This window comes from Haliotis rubra, unplaced genomic scaffold (genome assembly GCF_003918875.1).
Source record: "Haliotis rubra isolate DU_JTF1 unplaced genomic scaffold, ASM391887v1 Scf27, whole genome shotgun sequence".
In the NCBI taxonomy this organism is placed as follows: Eukaryota; Metazoa; Mollusca; class Gastropoda; order Lepetellida; family Haliotidae; genus Haliotis; species Haliotis rubra.
In genome coordinates, this window is record NW_025766780.1 from 1,710,866 (window position 1) to 1,730,774 (window position 19,909).

Sequence of the window (19,909 nt, forward strand, 5' to 3'; positions counted from 1 at the left end):
TTACTGGGAGTATTGAATTTCAAAAATAACATATTAATGAACACTGATATCACTTTTACATGAAATCGCTAATGATAATTCTGAAACGTTGCCGATGAATCTAGAATCGGTTGGGATGTTTTCCAAAATACACTTACACTAAGACAGAGCGTGAGAGCGCTTTCCGCCATATTGGATGGTGTTTACAAAATCACGTTTCAGCAAAGGCCGGTATTGAGACGCCTATTACATCGCATATTTCATATTCAGCTTCGAAAAATGCATCACTGAATTCCCCATACATTTTAGAATCAAATTGCAACTGGTCTTTGTCACCAATACCAACTGTCCAGATAAAATGAGACGAAACATATTGGGTGTGAAAACGAACGCTGTGCTCAAAAGACTGCGATGGTTCAAAATGTAAACAAAGACAAATTCCGATTTTACACTGCGTAGCATTTTCTGAAATTTTCCAACATTCATCCGTCTATTCATTGCTTGAAATGGCTCAATACCTTTGGAATATGCATGGAAAGAGTATCGTAGTAAGAAATAAGAAATTATAAATAGATACAATGCAATGATTTGATAATTCATAAGAAATTGTCAAAGTTTCCGTGCAGCGTGACGCCATGACTGACGCAAAATCACGCAGAACGACAAGTGTAATTATCAGCATTTCTGGCTTCTTCTCTTACTTACAGTGAAAACGATAAAAACATATAACAATACACAGATAGTCAGAATCATTCTGATTACTTACATGTCATATTTATGTACAAACGATCACTGAATCAATGGAAGGGTCCTCGCAAAATCCTGTGTATCCTTGTCAGCAAAACCGCCATTTTGTAAGAAATAGATCATCGGTAGTGATGTCATAAATCAACATTGTTGTACATATTAGGCAATTTCTTTGCGGTGAAGGTCGGTTGAACAAGAGTAAACACAATCGCCCAATCCTTCCGATTACACTGTCAGTATTTTTATGTATATTTTGTGGATAGTTCAGATACTTTTTCATGAAACTGACCTCAGTATCTACATTTAGCCTTGTCCAATATCATATCATACGTGCATATAGGGTTTATGGTGTTTTATTCTTTGAAAGTTTTTGATTGTTTGAATAATATTTACATAAGAAATTGACACATTTAGTGCAGTACATTATATTCTAAACCTTTACACAAGTGTTAGAAGATCAAACGTAGCCATAACTGCAATTACTTTAGTTCCTATGATGTACAATATTCAATGCATTTGAACTAATATTGCAGTTTCACATGAACAGGTTAATGAACGGCGATTTGATTAAACCTTATAAGTACAACTGATAATATTTAATGAAAATGATTTATGTATGTTATGAAATGTATATGCACACACATTTAAAGGAATTGTCTTGTTCTTTGCACATTTTTGTGTCGTTTTATAGAGAAAACAATGATGTATATTGATTGGCCAGGTGCGCATTTGTCGGAAACGTTTTATGATTCACTATCATTGTTTTCGATAATATAATCAATTCATATTCGATTTAAAAATATTGTGATGACATGATATCAAACTCTAACTATATTTATACGAAAATTGTTTAAAAATATATAAACCATGTCATGTCTTAATTTAGACAAATCTTACATCCATATTCTAATATATAGTACGTACTAGATCCATGTATAAATCTTTTTTGCATCTACCATTGCATACTTATGAAGAGAAATAGATAAATAATCATATATAAAGAAAATTCTTATCCTAAACAAAATATTCGGGAGTTGTGAAATGTTATTTTTCATTTACGTTAAATTGATGCCAAACAGGTGCGCGTGTTGCTCATGATAAGATACACAGTCAAACTGTCTAATTGTTGATATATTCAGGACACTATTTAAAAGGAAAAACCAGTCATTTTATGTTTTGTCTAAAGAGTGTTAATTCTGACAAAGAAGCCGAGACCTTTCACACAATTAATGGAAATTAGGTGAGATATATACTAATCAGCATACCAATGTCGTCTTTTTCCGACGTCGCAAAATGCACAAAACAAGCAATGACGTCAACTAAAATGTTGTGTTATTTTTAGCAATTTCATTACATTTGAAGATATGGCTAGTACTCTAGTAATAACAATGCAAAATTAGTCAAAATACAGTCAGTGGCCAAAAGTCTGTTCGCAAAACATGTTACGTTGCCCATGTTTTGAGGGGTAGGTTGACTTTGAGAGCGTTTCGCCGTGCTGATAAGCCACCAATCGTAATGTGATTTGGGGTACAAATTTCACAGGTCACAAAATATGTTTAGCACCGATAATATGCGATTATCTCCCATGCTTTGTTTATATTTTTGTCGTCTGCTATCATGCCGCCTGTCAACCGAGAATTGACACCTGACCAAAGAAATTTAATTGTTGACTTGAAACAGCAAGGCCAATCAAGCTACAAAATTGCTGATTTGACAGGTATAAACCCAAGAACAATTCAGAAAATTTTAAAACGTTTTTGGAGCGAGGTTCAGTTAAATCGTTGCCGAAGTGTATGGCCCCGAAAATCGCCACCAAGAAGCTTAACGACGGCTTTTTCGCCTTGTGAAAAGAAATCACCGCAAACACTTGGGGATTTGACAGCAAAATATAACAATCAGGGACAGACTACACTGTCTTCTCGCACTGTCAGAAGAAGATTGTTCACTGAGGGGTACCGTAGACATGTGGTAAGCAAGAAAATCACCATTTCTCGTGTTAACAGAGAGAAGAGACGCCGATTTTGTCGGACAAAATTGCATTGGGGAAGGAATGAGTGGGATAATGTCATTTTCAGTGATGAGACACAAGTCCAGATTGGGATAGACAGAAAAGTTTATGTGTGGAGAAAGTCGCATGAGCCGTTACGACCGATTGTTTGGGGGTTCAGACCGATCATGAACGTAAATTCAAGTTTTCAGTGATGTTTTGGGGTGTGTGTCTGCGTATGGAGTGGGAACTTTAACTGTCGTTGATGGCAACATGAACACTGATAAGTACATTGCCATTCTTGATAACCACTTGTGGCCTGTAGTTGCCAGGCATTTTGTCAACCGGAATTGGATTTTCCAAGAAGACAATGACCCTTGTCATGTGTCCATTCAGGCTAACCGTTGGAAACAGGAAAATCATATTCCGACTTTGCCGTGGCCCCCACAAAGTCCAGATCTCAATATCATTGAAAATGTATGGAAAACTGTTAAATATCAACTCAAAGCCAGATTAGGTGACATTAACTCCAGACAAGATCTCATCCGTGTGGTGAATGACATTTGGACTGGGCTTAGTCCCGTTTACATTCGTCGTCTATATGACAGTTTACCAAGACGACTCCGAGATGTCCTAAGAGCACAGGGTCATATCTCTAAATTCTGAAAATTTGAGGTGAGTACCTTTATTATTTACATAGATACGCGAATTTTAAAAGGGGACCCGACTCCGCTAGAAATAGCCGTGACGTCACCGGTGCGAACAGACTTTTGGCCACTGACTGTACATCTACACAAACAGGAGAATATGGGAATCTAAGAACTAACTTATATATCGGATAGGGCCATCCAAATCGCTATTACGTGCTTTCACATGTAGTACGTTGTCATCTTTTCTTATAAATTGTGAAACTACCAAAGCGTATCCGCTCCCATTGGGGAACTTTGAATTGGAATAGTTTGGTTCACCGCGAACAAAAAACAACGAAAATATAGCGTCCGTATCCACAACAAATACTCTCCATGTGATCTGAGTTACATTGACCTAGTATTAAGCATAACGGAGTTATGCCCCCTTATCATTATACATGTATGACCTCTCTGTCGTCGTATGACGTCGTAGAAGAAAATCCATTTTTGACATTTATTGCGAGTCATTTTTAATGTTGAGCACATAATGTTATGCATAAGCACATAAATCCAATTCATATACACTTATGTCGTTCAGATATCAGGCTGTATTTTCTTCGCTCAAACTTTCCGTAAATATGCCAAAATAAAAAATTCGTAGCACAGTGCTTTTATCGGTGTGCGATAAAAAGCAGAGAAATTTACTGTTTTTTAACGCATAACAAAAATTTGGACAACATTTAGCAAGGTCTATTTCTCAAACCGCCGAGGTAGTTGCACTTATACTTATATTTATACCAACGGATAGAAAATTTAATATTCTACATTTCTGTGTAATTTTATAGCCTTACATAGATCCAGGACCACGCGAGCGCAATTCTCGCACAACGTTCACTTTTCAAAGCGTATGAAAATGTGGGCCTGAAAAAAAAATCGGCATCAAGGGGGTTCAACAATAAAAGTGTTTAAATTTTACAATGCTTTCTGTCATCTTCTCATTACTTGATTATTCTATTCTATATCATTAAATATATATACCATCATTCATGAGTATCCTGAATATTCGTCAAAATTAATGGTTGTTTACTTCATTCAAGTGTGTTATACTTATACAACTAAATTCCGATTAATCGAAAATGTTTTTAACAATTGATAATTATTTTTAATCCTTCTTTCGATCGATTTTCAATTATTTTCGATCATCAGAACACCACTATTCTAAAGCAAGAAACAATTGTTCTGATCACTCTGTGAAATTAGAAATTTGTCTGAAGCCCCTGTTTAATACAGTTGATTGTAGTAACCTTAGCAAATGAAATATATGCAACAAAAATCACATTCTTAATCATAATAAATCTCTACTCCATTGTTCAATTAAAATTATAGTGTAAGCATATATTCATGAATTGCTAACGGTGATGATACCGGCTGATTGCGAAAAGGTGATTGTATCCTACCCCACTTATATATATATCCACACTGAAATCTGCAGGAACTGATGTCAAGTGACAAGCTTGGGCTGATGCAGTAGAGAAATATATATCTCTGAAGTAATGCATGTGACTTAATCGCCCATCAATGAGGTTTTAATTCCAGTTTGGGTTCTACATTTCCAACTTGAAGAAAAAGAATGAACAAATTACATCCCAAAAGGCCTTGCTGCTGCAAGAAGGAGATTTTCCTACATCTGGTTAAAAATATCTATGCAAATATCAGCTATAGAAAATTAATTGGCTGTGTTGATGAATACAAGGTTTGTCTCGAGAGTGTTCTTGTGAGAGTGTGGAGGAGAGATAATCTACTAAACTGTTCCTGCATACTCAAGTAATGAGTTAATGGCTTCTTGGCCATTTTAGGCAAGCCTGGTAACTTCCATTTGAATAATGGCACCGCACCACGGTGTCAACATGTTTACAGCAACAGCGTCAACACAGCATGGTGATACATACTGGATGGTACAAACATGTTTTGGAGAGTCACACTTCATATGCAGCTTAACAGATGTAAGAAATAACATACTGAAATATATTTATTAATTCAATTTTATATGTATAGATAGTTTAAACTACATTGCTAATGAACTGTTGGACATTATGAACTATTTTCTGGTCATGGTCCTTGCTGTATATTTTTGTTGATATGCACATAACACCTATAGGGGACTAAACTTGGTGGTCCCTTTAAGTTCATTACAACCACAATTTACTTTGTATGTTCTTTATCAATGTGTACATTTAATTTGACAACTTATGCTTTGAATCATACTGACTGTAATACCATAAAGACAAATATTAAATGGTATATATGATATGACAAAGAGATAATTTTACACTTGTTATGTAAATTTTCATGTGGAAAGGATATTTGTGACATAACAATTCGTTGGTTTCACATTAATTTTTGACTCGCAAGCAGCTGATATTATCATGAGAGCTGTAAAAAAAATACACTGGCCAAGTTCCGGTTTGGTTATATGCTTTACAGAGAGTGTAAACACACTCCTTCTCACAACTCAAAAAACACATCTCTGATGCAATTGCAACCAAAATGGACATCAATTATTGAAAAGCATAGGCAAATGGAAGTATGTACCCAGTTATGAACAGTTGTCAAAACGTAAATAATTTTCATAACAGCTTTTATTTAGAGTGTATTTACACTATCGGTAAACATACGACCAAACCGGAACTAGGCCAGTGTATATTTTTTACATGCTCTGCGCATGCCCAAAACAAGTTGAAAAGTAACGTGAAAACACCAAATGGGCACTTATGCTGATTGCTGCATGTCTTGCTTGAGTGTGTGCGTACATCATGATTAATGAGTGTGAGAAAAATGCATGCATTGCTTGCTGTTTTACACAGTAGTGAACAACAGTCCCCAGTGAATGAGTTTAGTTTTACGACGCACTCAGCAATATTCCAGCTATATGTTGGCGGTCTGTAAATAATCGAGTCTGGACCAGACAATCCAGTGATCAACAGTATGAGCATCAATCTACACAATTGTGATACAATGACAAGTGTCAACCAAGTCAGCGAGTCTGACCACCCGATCCAGTGAAAATACTGGAACAGTTGCACCAGGACCTTTACAAGATTTTATCTTCTATTTCTACCAAATTTGAAAACTGCCTCTGGACTTATTCTGTGGACAATCAGTGAAGTTCCTAGAAAATGAGCCAATCAGAAACATTGTACCTGGTACATCACAGAGGCTTGTGAAAAAATCAAGTCTGGGTCAGACAAACCAGTGGTTGATATTACGAGTCCACAGTTTCAGGCTATTATGACACACTATCAACTAAGTCACCAAGTCTGACACCAAACCAAAAGGAGTCTCACTTAAAGTTAAAGACAAACAATGGGATGTTGAGGACCTATTCTTACCTTTGGGTAAGATATACATGAATTCTTAAATGAACTTAATAACATCTGTCAGGAGTGAGTGAGTATGATTCTACGCCGGTTTTAGCAATATTCCAGCAATATCACAGCAGGGGCCATCAGAAACTGGCTTCCCACATTGTACCCATGTGGGGAATCAAACCAAGTAGGTGAATGCTTTAACCACTCGACTACCGCACAACCCCACATCTGTCAGACACTGTCACAGATGATAAACTCTATATAATATATTAGGATCGGGTGGTCAGGCTCTCTGACTTGGTTGACACATGTTATCAATTCCCAAATGCGCAGATCGATGCTCATGCTGTTGATACTGGATTGTCTGGTCGAGACTCGAATATTTATAGACCGCTGCCATATAGCAAGAATATTGCTGAGTGCGGCGTAAAACTAAACTCACTCACTGACCATATAATATACCAAATATCTTGTTATCAAGAGGTTTTACTTATTGATAGAAATAGCTTTGCAAATAACACAAATATCTCAAATCTGTATAATAGCAAGAAATATGATATATGGAAATACAGTGAATGTTTACTGCTAGGTTTACAGCTGAAAATATGATGATGCTACATACAGTATCATAACACATGTTTAAAATTCCCATAATTTTTAATCATATCTATTTCCATTTTTGTATCCTGTTGATGAATTTAGCAGTGAAGATTCATACTAAAGTACAATCAATCTTAAGAATTTGATGTGAAACACAATGGTGAATACTCAGTCTGTTACAGCTCATGCATGCATCAATAACGGTTCATTAATATTGTTGTATAATGCAGAGTTGTAACAATTCAAAAGCATTATGAATACTGAAATCTGCAAGAAATTACTTAAATTACAACAATTGGTACTTGTTTTTTAGTCATAGCCAAACTGACAGATAGTTATGATATCAAAGAAACTACCATAAGTTGCCACTTTTAAGGGTTTTGGTATATGTTACCAAAAGGACTAGTGGACGAAAAACTGTAGTTTCTATCACTGTTAATACATCTTAACTGTCAGTTAAAATATACAACTGTACTTTGAAATGTTGACAAAAGATGAATAAATTTGTATGGAAAAGTAGAGTTCTTCTGGTTACAACCATATGTTTCAAAGAAATATGAAATAGAAATAGTGAGTGAGTGAGTGAGTTTAGTTTTAGTCCACTTTTAGCAACATTTCAGCAATATCACGGTAGGGGACATCAGAAATGAGCTTCACACATTGTGCCCATGTGGGGAATCGAACCAGGTCTTCGGCGTGACGAGTGAACGCTTTAACCACTTGGCTACCCCACCACCCCGAAATATAAATATAAAGAGAACGTACATCATTTTCACCAACACTGGCAGCAGATAAAGTACAATTGCAGTTGTGTTATCAGGAATGAACACCACACTGGTAGACATTGGTTATTGATTGACCTAACTGAGCAAATACATTCAATAATACTGATAATTATAACTTTGCACATTCCATAACATTATTCTTTTGTCAGAATCTAATCAGTTTAAACAGACATTGTTTTAGAATATATTCACAACACCCTAACTCTTAAAAATACAGGAAAAAGGCTCTGGAAATAATGTTTTCAAATTTGCATGGAGAGGAAGCATTTATCAAACAGGCACAATGCTACTGCAATCTTGTTTTTTAACTACTGTAATAGATAATGTCTCCCCGATAGCCCCAATGATGAAATAATCATGGTTTTCATTACCACAGTGAATACAGCACCAACAGAATGGTCAAAGAGATGTTAAATCATCATTAAAAGCTGTGCCATACCATCCATAAAAGCGGCAGCATTTCAGTTAAGATGGACTATAACCCATTAATAGTCTGGTAGCAGACATATATGAATGTGCCTATGGTTTGGCCAGCTTATAGATGGCAGCAGTTTGCCTTCCTCCCCAATGTGTCTTGTTGCCAAATAAGGCGGGAATAGTATTGATGGCAGAGCATTACTGGTGCTCCTCTGGCCCTGTAACCTTTCCTAACTGTAATGATATTGAACACAATCTCAATAATCAAGTTTCCTTCTCTAAAAGCATCCTCAGAATACATGATGTAAATGCCAGGTGACTGCTTGACAGATGTGATGGTAAAAATGTGTGGTCTCACAAGATGCATATTTGAAACATTCACAGAAGAACTATTCAAACAAGACAACATTTGAAAGACGCTTGATACATCTGATGTGCTTGATTTATCTTGAATCACAAATGCAAATAGTTCTGAAAAAAACAAAAACACAACTAAATCCACTGCAACTTATATCTTTAAATCTTTGCAGCAAATATCTTGTAATTTGAAATGTTTTCACTCAAATTTTATACATGATGATGAACAGCAACTAGCAAACAAAGTTGCATTAACGATGATGTCAACAGTCTTGTCATAAATTGGAATGAGATATCAAGTTAAACATTTATGTATTAGTTTTATACCTGATCAGCCAAATGGGTGAAAATGTTGTATGTGGCATATTTGAGCCATATTACAGCAACATGAGCTGTGAATCTCATGTCATGACCAGACACAAGAACGGTTGACATGATGTTGAATGATGCGAACCTTTTCTGTTGAATGCATGCAAACATGCAGCAAACATGGGGTACCGAACACAGGTAACATGACTGAGAATTTTAGGATGCATCCTGAGTGGGCAATATGGACTGTTTTTGAGTTAACCTACATGTTATGTTGACAGCATTGGTAAATGTGGTTAAGCAAAATAATTGTTACATGGTAAATGGCCAGAGAATGAAAGGTGTCATTAGCTGCTTCTTGAAGGCAATATGTAATAGTTAGGATGAGGTTATGTGTAAGTAAAGACTGTGTGCTAAGCTGCTGAACAAACACATTACAACCACAGAAGAACTTGCTCAGTATAGTTTGTCCCACATGGCTTTACACAAATCCAACTAAAACATGTTGCCATAGAGACGAGTGAGCTATCTAGGCCTACATATATGCTTTTCCACAAAGCATTTCCATTTAGCAAGTAAATAATATTATACCTTTAATAGCAAGATAAGTATTAACCTAGCCAGACCTAACCAGATGCTGTTCTGGAAAGATGTCAGCCAAGTAAATCTTCATATACAATGGTGCCTATTCAAGATGATACCACCATCAAAATATTTTATTTAATAAGAATGAATGTAATATGTCATGTCCGTCATTGAGTGCACATGGATCAAACCAATTGGTATTTAGAGAAGATGTGAGCAGTCTGAGTCTGCTCATCATTGGTGCCTACTCCCGCTACCAACACAACCCAAATACATGTGTTTTGTTTACGAAGGAAATAAGATGAGAGAACAGGTAATAAAAACCAAGGCTACTGAATTGGAACTACAGCTTGTTTAACCAAAAGGTGCACAAAATATTGATTTTAAAGTTAAAGACCTATCTGAAAACCATCATCAGAATTCCCAAAAAGATTTTGATAACCATCTTACTTAAGAAGACCCAAAAATATTGAGGCATCGGAGAAAATCGATAAAGGATTTTGACCTAGTTTGAAATCCTTCTGCAGTGGAAACACTACCTAAAGTAACAACAGGGGATGAAAATTATGAAACCTGTTTCAGCCCTGTGTTTGAGTAGATAATCCATAATAAGAACTCACCATGCACTATGCTTGGAGGTATGTAAAGCCCTTTTGGATGCACAGGTTCCCATGGCTACATCTTGCAATACAAGGAAAGAAGGTTGGCTGAAGCAGCACTAGGATGGTGGTGGTATCAACATCTTTGAATGTTGTCAAGCTGTCTATATCTGTGTGGGCTCTCGGGATGCCCCTCGTGTAATAATGGCATTGATTGATCAATAAATTGGCTGGACTCAATGCTATGGGTGTTCCCATAGTCTATTAGGAAACCAATGCAAGGTTCCTGTTATGCATGTCTGGCTAAATAACAGAAAACTATTGCTTCCCTTCATTTGAAAACTGTGCCATATCTAAAAAGTTGTGGAGAGGTAGAACCCTTCCCTGCGAGTTATTGATTTGTGCAACTGATTCTGAAGTCTCGGTGATTTCAATTTCCGAGTATTGATCACATCTAGGTCAGCGGTTGTTGCTCTCTACACATGCTACTTTCATCTCCCTGTGGAAAGTTAAATTTGACGGAAACTGTTACACATGGCATGGTCCATTTTTCACCTCAATGCAAACAGCAGGCATATTTGAGCCAGTTTGTACACTGCACTAGTCTCTCTTTCAAGACTATCGTTCACATTTGCAATAATGAATTCTAAAGAAGAACCTATTCAAGAAATGGGAGATTATGATGATTTATTCATAAAATGTTGGACTAGTACACAAATGATGTGACAGATAAGTTTTAAAATAAAATATAAATTCTTTGACCAAACTGTTCAAAAGAGTCATATTACTTGATATTGATAACTGATTATGTCATCATCCAGTCAACCAAATTATTCAAAATACCCTTCAATGTATTTTGATCTGTGTTGGAATAAAAGATGCATAATTTGGGCAATATATTTGATCTTGTTCTGTCTCAGCACAGAATCTGTAAAGTATAGTGACTGTTAAGAAAGGTGACACCAGAAACCCCATTGGTTTCCATTACAATGTCTGTCCTGGGAGAGGAAGCCTGTGGTCAGCCTGGAGCTATGGACTGTTCCATGCATATTGTAAGGTTGCCAATGTTGACAATTGATTACAGCTCATCCAACCAGCTTTTCTGTTAGCATAAGTCTGACTGCCTTCATAATAGGGCCAGAAAAACACAGACAGAGTCACTATGCATGGGTCATCATATTGCTCTTCTTCAGAGTCCCAAGGTGTCATTAAGTTTCATTCTGGCCATAAATATAACAGCCATTTGGTGTAAATAACATACAAAAACAGAATCCAACTATACTGTACATATACCCAACATATACCCTCCAGTAATGTACAGGGGAGGCAATGTAGCCTAACGGTTAAAGCATCCAGTCGTCATACTGAAAACAAGGGTTAGATTGCCCACATGGGTACAATGTGGGAAGCCCACTTCTGGTGTCCTCCCACCATGATATTGCTGGAATATTGCCAGAAGCGGCGTAAAACCATACTCACTCACTCCAGTAATGTACAAGACAATCAGTGTTCAATTGTGCACACATATCTTGCCTACAACTCCAGTGTTTCTTGAGGTGACTGAGGTTGTTGGGTAGCTCTATGGTTCAAACTTGAACTGGGTACAATGGTTCACTGTTGGTGTTCCTTTTGTTACCAAAGATGCGAAAATATATAACCTCCGAACAGGGACACACGATTTTGATATTATGAATAAGAGATGAGAATTTAAAATACAGAATGGGTGGGCAAATACAAGATAATTTACTATGTTCATTATTCATGGGTGTTTGTCTTTGGTATTATAATGAAGCAATCCATAAACTGAAAATCAAACGATGAGTTGCATCTCTCACTCCATCATTCTATTTTCACTTATCTGAATAGATCATTCAAAGCAGTCAATGCTTGCTACAGCACCACCTTAAACATTATTCACTTGTTGCTAAAGTTTACTATTCAATCATCAGTTAATTCTCACTGCTTTTCAGGTTGATTTTCCCAAAGTGACTTGAGCAACTGGACAAAAGCTGGGTCGAAAGGAATATATTTTACCAAAGATTATTTAACCCAAAATTAAATATTCATATAAAAGATACTGACAATAGCATTCCCCAAGAACGAACATTAAAAACAATTCGGGAAAATAACTGTAAGACCAGATGGCTTTCTGTACTTTCCATATGTCTTTGTGATCAACTGCACCTCTGCAATCCAAAGACAATGTACATAAACATCAAGCATGAATAAAACATAATGGCTTCATGATAGCTACTTTCAAACAGAAATAACAATCAAGTTGATTTAGCTGAGGCAGCTAACCCAGCAGCAGCTAGACAAGGACATGTCCTTTCAACACTTTACATGGCAGACGTGAAATGTATGGTGGCTTTATATAATTGCTGAAGGTAATTTTTAAATGCCAATTCCTGCCAACTACATGGAAATATCATTAAAATTTTAAGCAACTGCACAGATCTTTTCTGGCAATTGTGTTACTGTTGCTTTTCAAATCATGTTTGAAAAGCAGGATCCAGTTTGAAAGGTTCTACTCCTCACATATCTAGCTTTCTGTTGGCACAGTGTGTAACAGAGTATGCTATCATATGCTGCTCATTATTTCCTCAAAGCAAACATTAACAAAAGCCATGTATTAGGAAAGGAAAAAATAATTGTTATTACATTGTGTCCATGGTTAACTAGCTGCCTGTTATGAAATATGGACTTATAGTTTTTGCACAGATAATGAGCAGTATTAATGCTTCAAATATTGATGTTCAGAAAAGTTCATGCTTTAGTAACTGAGGTTAAGAAATATTGATGTTTTTCATTTGAGCTTGAGAAATGCACTGTCAAACATTAGCGCTGCTAATTACTTCATGATAAATGCTTCATCTACATTTCTAAGTATCTGACAAGCAATTCAAGAGTAAACAACTCTAAATACAGTGTTTGAAATAAGGCCCGTCTGACCGCCTGAGACAGTCTAGATTTCTGTCGCGATGGTCTAAATTTACAGCTAGCCAGCCCAATGGTCTGGTAATTGTTTTTAGATGTTCCATACATCTGAGTAAATTCACCATATTTGGTCTGGTTAAATCCATTTGGTCTGGTAACATTTTGAAGTTACCAGCCCTGATGTCTGGCTGGATTTTTGGCTTATTTCATAAACTGCTAAATAATGCAAGCAGATGGATACTTTTCAGCATCTTTGAGAACACATAGCCACAATGTGTCTGGTGTTGACCAATGAAATTATCCTGTGAAGAATATAATCTGAACCTTCAGAAGTTAATAAATTCCATTGCCCAGTGCTTGTTGACTAGTAGAAATTTACTATGTGAACAGCTGATTGCTATTTTTGTCTTAATCTTTTGCCCTAATGTTGAATATTTACTTATACAAGGACTGTCTTTGGTGGACTGAAGTCCCTGGGTTTCATCATAAACTCAGTAGTATTTGTCAATCGTGAGTCAACAACGAAAGTAATTGATATTGCCCCGCACTGTGCTGTAAAACAATTGTATTTTCAAAATGTTTTTCTGCAGATTGTTTATCTTCTACACAGTAGCAATAATTCAAAATAAACACCTGGATGTTCATCAATCACTTGAACAGCGTGAATGGTGATGTTATTGGTAGGGCAAGACATGCTTACCATTTTAGCAAACACCTAGTGTCATCACTGATTTTCTGTGGCTCATTCACATGATTTTCACAGCTCTTTTTGCACATTTCACCAAATGGAATCTTTTTCTAAGGACAGTCAAGACATGGTACTCTTTTGCACTGACATATAGTTATGAGACAATAACCTGTGATGAGTGCAATCTCTGTGTATGTAGAAATACTTCGTGAAACAGAAAAGGTAAATCATGTCTTGGAATTTGGTGTCACCCAAAACTCATTTCATGCAATATGTATCTTGTAGGAGATAGTTTACTGAGATGAATATCAAGGAGACATCTAATGTTTTACTGTACACTGAAATCACAACAAGAATTCTGACAATCAAGACACACAGCACAAAATGTCTGCAAGAGTTCTACCCTTAACTAGCCAGGAAAAAATAGGCAAGGCTACCCATCATATCCTCAATGTTGTTTCACTTAATTAAATGAAAACATTCAGGCAATGAGAATTTTCGGTAGGGGTGGATGGTTTTGTCTTATTCCCTTGTACTTTGGCAAGTGGATTTTCAAAAACAACATGAAAATGACATCCTCTTTCAGTGAATCTAACACAGCAATCATTATGTCTGTGAGTCAAAAGCCCCAATTTGAGGTTCTTTGGTGTCTGCAAGTCACTTTCCTAATGTTTTCAGACAAAAATAAGTATTCCAAAAACCGCATCATGTAAGCTACAATACTGCATCAATATCTGACTTCCTGATTGGGACCAGCAAACACAGGATCTTTATCTTTCAATGATACATCTTTTCTTTTAAAGATATGGTTGCTTGAATCAGAAATATATTATATATTATATTTGAAATGTGAGTTGAAACTTTCAGTAATCATATCTACAAAATATTCAAAGCAAATAAATGCCAAAATTTCTTGTTAATTCACCACTATTGATGACAAACAAGCAACATCTGCTAAGGAGTGGAGCTTAGTATAATGTACAAAGTCCTCCCCTGTCAATATCACATGACAAGTGTTCTAATTGAGACAGATAGCCGTGACAGATAGTTAAAAAATGGCTGATATTATGCATGTTCAAAGAAACAAGTAGTATCATGTCCATTTCATAGGGTTGACCTTTCCAAAGACTATCGAGTTGACATGGCAATGTGAGGACACTGGGATGTAGTAGAAGTACTTTTTACCGTAAATGACTCTGAGCATGGGCATGCCTATATCTAATTCTACCATTTATTTGTAGAAGTCGTAAGGAATTGAGGAGTGAGTGAGGTAGAGTGTTTGAACAGTAATTCACTATTAGCAGCATGCCAAAGGAAAGCCAGATTATATAACTGTGTTTTTAGATGTTATATTTAGAATTGTGAAACAGACATTTCATTAAATCACATAAAACATAAATCACTAACTGGCATCGCTATAAATAAAAGTCATTAAAACTACTCATTTCGACCTTGGACTTAAATCGACCTTTTGACAACAGTGCACAATTCTCTCCCGCGAACGAAATTTCAACCAATCAGAGCCGCGACTCTGTTTAGGGGTAAATTATCTTGTTTACAGCTTGTATAAACCTGAAAGACAATTGTTGTGGAAAATGAGAGCTATATGTTCTCACAATCTACTGTCATTTAATTTTGTCTCCTGCTTTGCCTAGCCGAAGTTACAACTTGTTTTCATAGACGCTTCTGTCACAATTGATTAGCAGCCCTATTTTATAATGACTGATCCAAATTGAATTTCTGTGACTCTATTAAATCATGTCATGTAGCAAAAAATCTGTTTGTATTCTCAAAACATCTCGGCCCATAAGTTTTCACATGCAATTAATACTCCCTTTGTTGTAACCCGTGTTAGGGTGGTATAAACCTACACATGTTATTTGTCATCATTCACTTGATGGTCAGTTACATGAATTTATAACAGGTATAATTAGTGGTAACACACTTAGATTACCCGACAAAGGTTCCCATTTGGCATTTCTTGTGTCTGGAGTAAATATTCAACATTATAAACATCGATCAAAGGATTAACCGATAACATTGATTGATTAATTACTTTTATCTTGCTACAGTGATTTGTCAAAAGGTAGTGTTTATGTATGTAGATTTACTAATCTATACTGAATACACTCTGCCGTATCGGTGTCAAGGCGTGAAAAACAACGCCCTTCTTTCAAAGGATTAAGCAATTACATTGATTGATTGCCCATTATTGGCTAACTAAATTACTGTTTTAATGAAAGCATGACATTATGCAATTAGTTGCCAGGTGTGCTATCTTGGGTGACCAATGAGACTATACACCAATACCTGAAAAGATTTATCACTGTTTTTCAGATATTAAACTGTTAAAAGACACATCATTTGGGAACAGGTTTTGTGGATATTGATGGATACATTCCTCAAACAAAGGTAATGGCCTGATATTGTTCCTATAACTTTAATCTGTTTTAATTTTAATATTTGCATTTTGTTTTTTATTCATTTGTCGTAGCATTCAACAGAATCACTGTGCTGAGGAAGTGTAATGAGGACAGACAACATACACTAGGTGTGTGTGTGCTAATTATGATTCACATTGGCAAAGTAGAAAAGTCTTAAGACTATTCCCTACAATTCTGTAACTTACACATTGTACCCTAAATGGGTACAGAGCTTTGCTCGGGGAATATCAGAAGGACAACGATACAGTTATTTCCAATATTGTAGAAAGATCTCCACTTACTTTAGGAAAACACTGAGATATTGTATTCATGTCGAATGATATTTTCAGCATCTGTCAGATCAGAACCTGAACATGCGATGTCCGCATCTGTGGACCCGTGAAGGTCCTTGGTAGAATAGCCCTTCAGCAACCCATGCTTGCTATAAAAGCATCAATGCATGCTTGTCGTAAAGGCTTAATTAACGGGATCTGGTGGTCAGGCTCGCTGACTTGGTTGACATATGTCATCGGTTCCCAAATGCGCAGATCGATGCTCATGATGTTGATCACTGGACTGTCTGGTCCAGACTCGATTATTTACAGACCGCCGCCATATAGCTGGAATATTGCTGAGTCGCGGGCGTAAAACTCAACTCACTCACTCACCCAGCGTCTGTGTCAGACTAAAGGCCTATAAGATGTTTAGCAACACTGGGGCGTAATAGCCATAGATCTTCTCCAAACAAGGGAATATACATCTTGTGAGAATGACTTCTTCGACAGGAAATTTACAGCAATGCGACATCACAATTAATTCGTGATATTTACTCGCTAATCTGAGTTATGGATCGTCAATTTAAACAGGACAATATAGACCGAATTTCACAAAAGGCACGGAGATCCAACATGTCTGTGATATACTCAGAGAACGACCGTACTGTGCTATCCGGTCATAATCGCTAAATTCGATAAAAACAATTTTTCATTTCATGTCTCACAGAATATATAATTTGATATGGCATTGTTTCTTATTGTATACTTTTGCTAGTGAAACAAACTTTAAAGTTTATGTATGGCGTTTATTACAGCTAGTGCAATAATATTCCAATTATGTACTGCCACAATTATTGTACAGTAGTGATGTGCGAGCTGAACAGACTTAAGAAATTACGAAGTTGGTTAGGTGTAGCATATTTGACTGTGCTCCAAGAGAGACAAAGTGCTATTCTTTTGGGCAGCTAGGGACACTTGCTGGGACAAGGGGCAACGCATCGCCCTTTGTTCACCACTGAACCTTTCAATCCCTCGAAACATGCACCTCACAAGATTTGCCAACACCACAGACAAGGCGTAACTGATACTGGTAGCAAGAGCGAGTGCAGCTTAATAAGGCGTGTTAGCTTGCGTAATACCGCTGTCTTTGTCAGGCTCTTTGGTGATAAGAATATTTAGGTCATGTGAACGTTGATTTCAAACGTACTAAAATGTGTGAAAGCGAAATTACATGAGCCAAGTAATTCACATGATGGAAACATATGATCATCTTGCTTGAATACAGGTAACATGATGGTGTATGAACTGTTCATATACATACCCCTGAAACCGATATGATACATAAATATCTAAGGTGTGTAAACATTTGCAAATTTGAAAATTTACTTGTGTTTCCCCACCTAAGTAAATTCACATGTTTCCAACCCGAGTAAACTTAGAACGAAATCGAAATTTCAGCACCCACTGAAATTCAAAGGAATGCATTGGAAATATTGTATGATCATGTATTTACCGGGGTATCTGTTTTGCAATTCATATTTGGAAATCCCCGACAATCCAGTCAGGGCATACATGAACGAGGTGCTTGTGCATACGAAAATGTACGATGAGCATATGTTTCAAAGGTATAGATTCATATGAAATATATGCCCGGTTAGAAATATCTGAAAACATACGTAAACCCGGTCATGGCATGTATTTCCTACTGTATTTACGTATATTTCAATGGTTTACTATCCGGTTTTTGGTGCTGTGAGGGTTTTAGGTGACGTGCAAATGTGTGACCAGTAACTTTGCAGGATCCTGATAGTGCCTGCAAGGATCCCTAAAGCTAATAATTGGGGGTTCCTGGGACCCCCATGTTTGTGAGTCGAGATAAAACTCTGCTACCTGATCAAGGCTGTTAGTAGTACTGATTTTAGCATTAGGGGCATATTATTGTATATCCATACAGTTATTACTACCATCCAATCACCTTTCCAGTTTTCCTTCACAACCAACAAGTAATGACAAACTTTTCAAAAATAGGAATCATCATTCCTCACATTTTATTTTTTCACTCAGTTTAAAATGACTGTCACAATCCAATAACACACCAGGAATAGAAACCATACAAGGAATGCATTATAAAATGAAAAACAACAACAAGTGACTTACTTTTTCAGCAGGGTCATTTGTGCCACTAGGTCCACTTCTTGCTGCTGAAGTTGCTGTGTCAGCTCTTCTTTATCTTTTAATTGTCTCCGAGTCTCATTTACCACACTCCTCAGGGACTGAACCTAATCAGGCAGAGAAGAAAGACTGTCTTGGCAGAAGCAGGCACAGGCAGAGCAGTTGTCCCTCACACACTTTGGAGAATACTAATGCTCTTCAATGAACATAAAACATAATTGTCTCATAACAAAGGACATGTTTTGACTATAAATTCCACATTCATTACTTCAAAAACAACTTTAGCCATTTTGTGTTTGTTCTGCAAGGAAACAGTTGACAAAAGGCATGCTGAAGAGGAAGTCAATAAATTGTTCCTGAAATGTCATTAACTTTGTCACACTTGTTTCCTTTAGCAATGCTGATGTCCAGTCCTTGAACCCACTGTTTAACAAAAGATCATTATTTTGTTGTCACTTTTTGCTATTTCTTACAAGGGAGGACCAGCAAGTGGTTTGTTAAACAACTTTTTTATTCGGGTGTCCAAAATTATGAGACAAATCATCAGAGTTGGTCCGTCGATTTCATGTGACTGTGCAAAGTTTGATTTTGTTGCATGTATTAAATTTTGCATTAGTTAATATTTTTATATTCAATTGAACTTTATTGCTTATCACACACACAGCATTTAGAAAGTGGTTAAATGTAACACATGTTATATTTGGGATTAAACTTTGTTAGTAAAGTACAGATTCTAGAACTTTTGTTACGTTGTGTCCCATCCGTGATTTTGAACCCTCACTCAGAGTCAGGCACCTAATCGCCACCACACAAAGTCAGCGATCTAAGCCTCCGCGGCTTCCACAAAAATGGTAGTCAGACAAATGGTAGTCTAAACCATGTACTTTGTGTACACCTATGACAAGTGTAAATTAGCATGGCTTCCACCAGACCTGTACTTTACTGAGAAAGTGTAATCCCAAACATAACATATTTTGATCTGATAAATGTAGGTGATGCAGAAATAGAAAGCTTCATCTGCAGAATTAAGTAACACTGCAACAGACTGAATA

At 36.5% G+C, this 19,909-nt stretch overlaps 1 protein-coding gene across 1 annotated transcript in view; it reads right to left on the minus strand.

Annotated features, from left to right (window-relative positions):
- LOC124280612 (paramyosin-like) overlaps positions 1-19,909 on the minus strand; it is a 113,366-nt gene that overhangs the window by 46,108 nt on the left and 47,349 nt on the right. Inside the window, exon 17 of the mRNA XM_046716594.1 lies at positions 18,843-18,964. Within this exon, the coding sequence (XP_046572550.1) occupies positions 18,843-18,964 (122 nt within the window). The remainder of the gene's footprint in view (positions 1-18,842; positions 18,965-19,909) is intronic.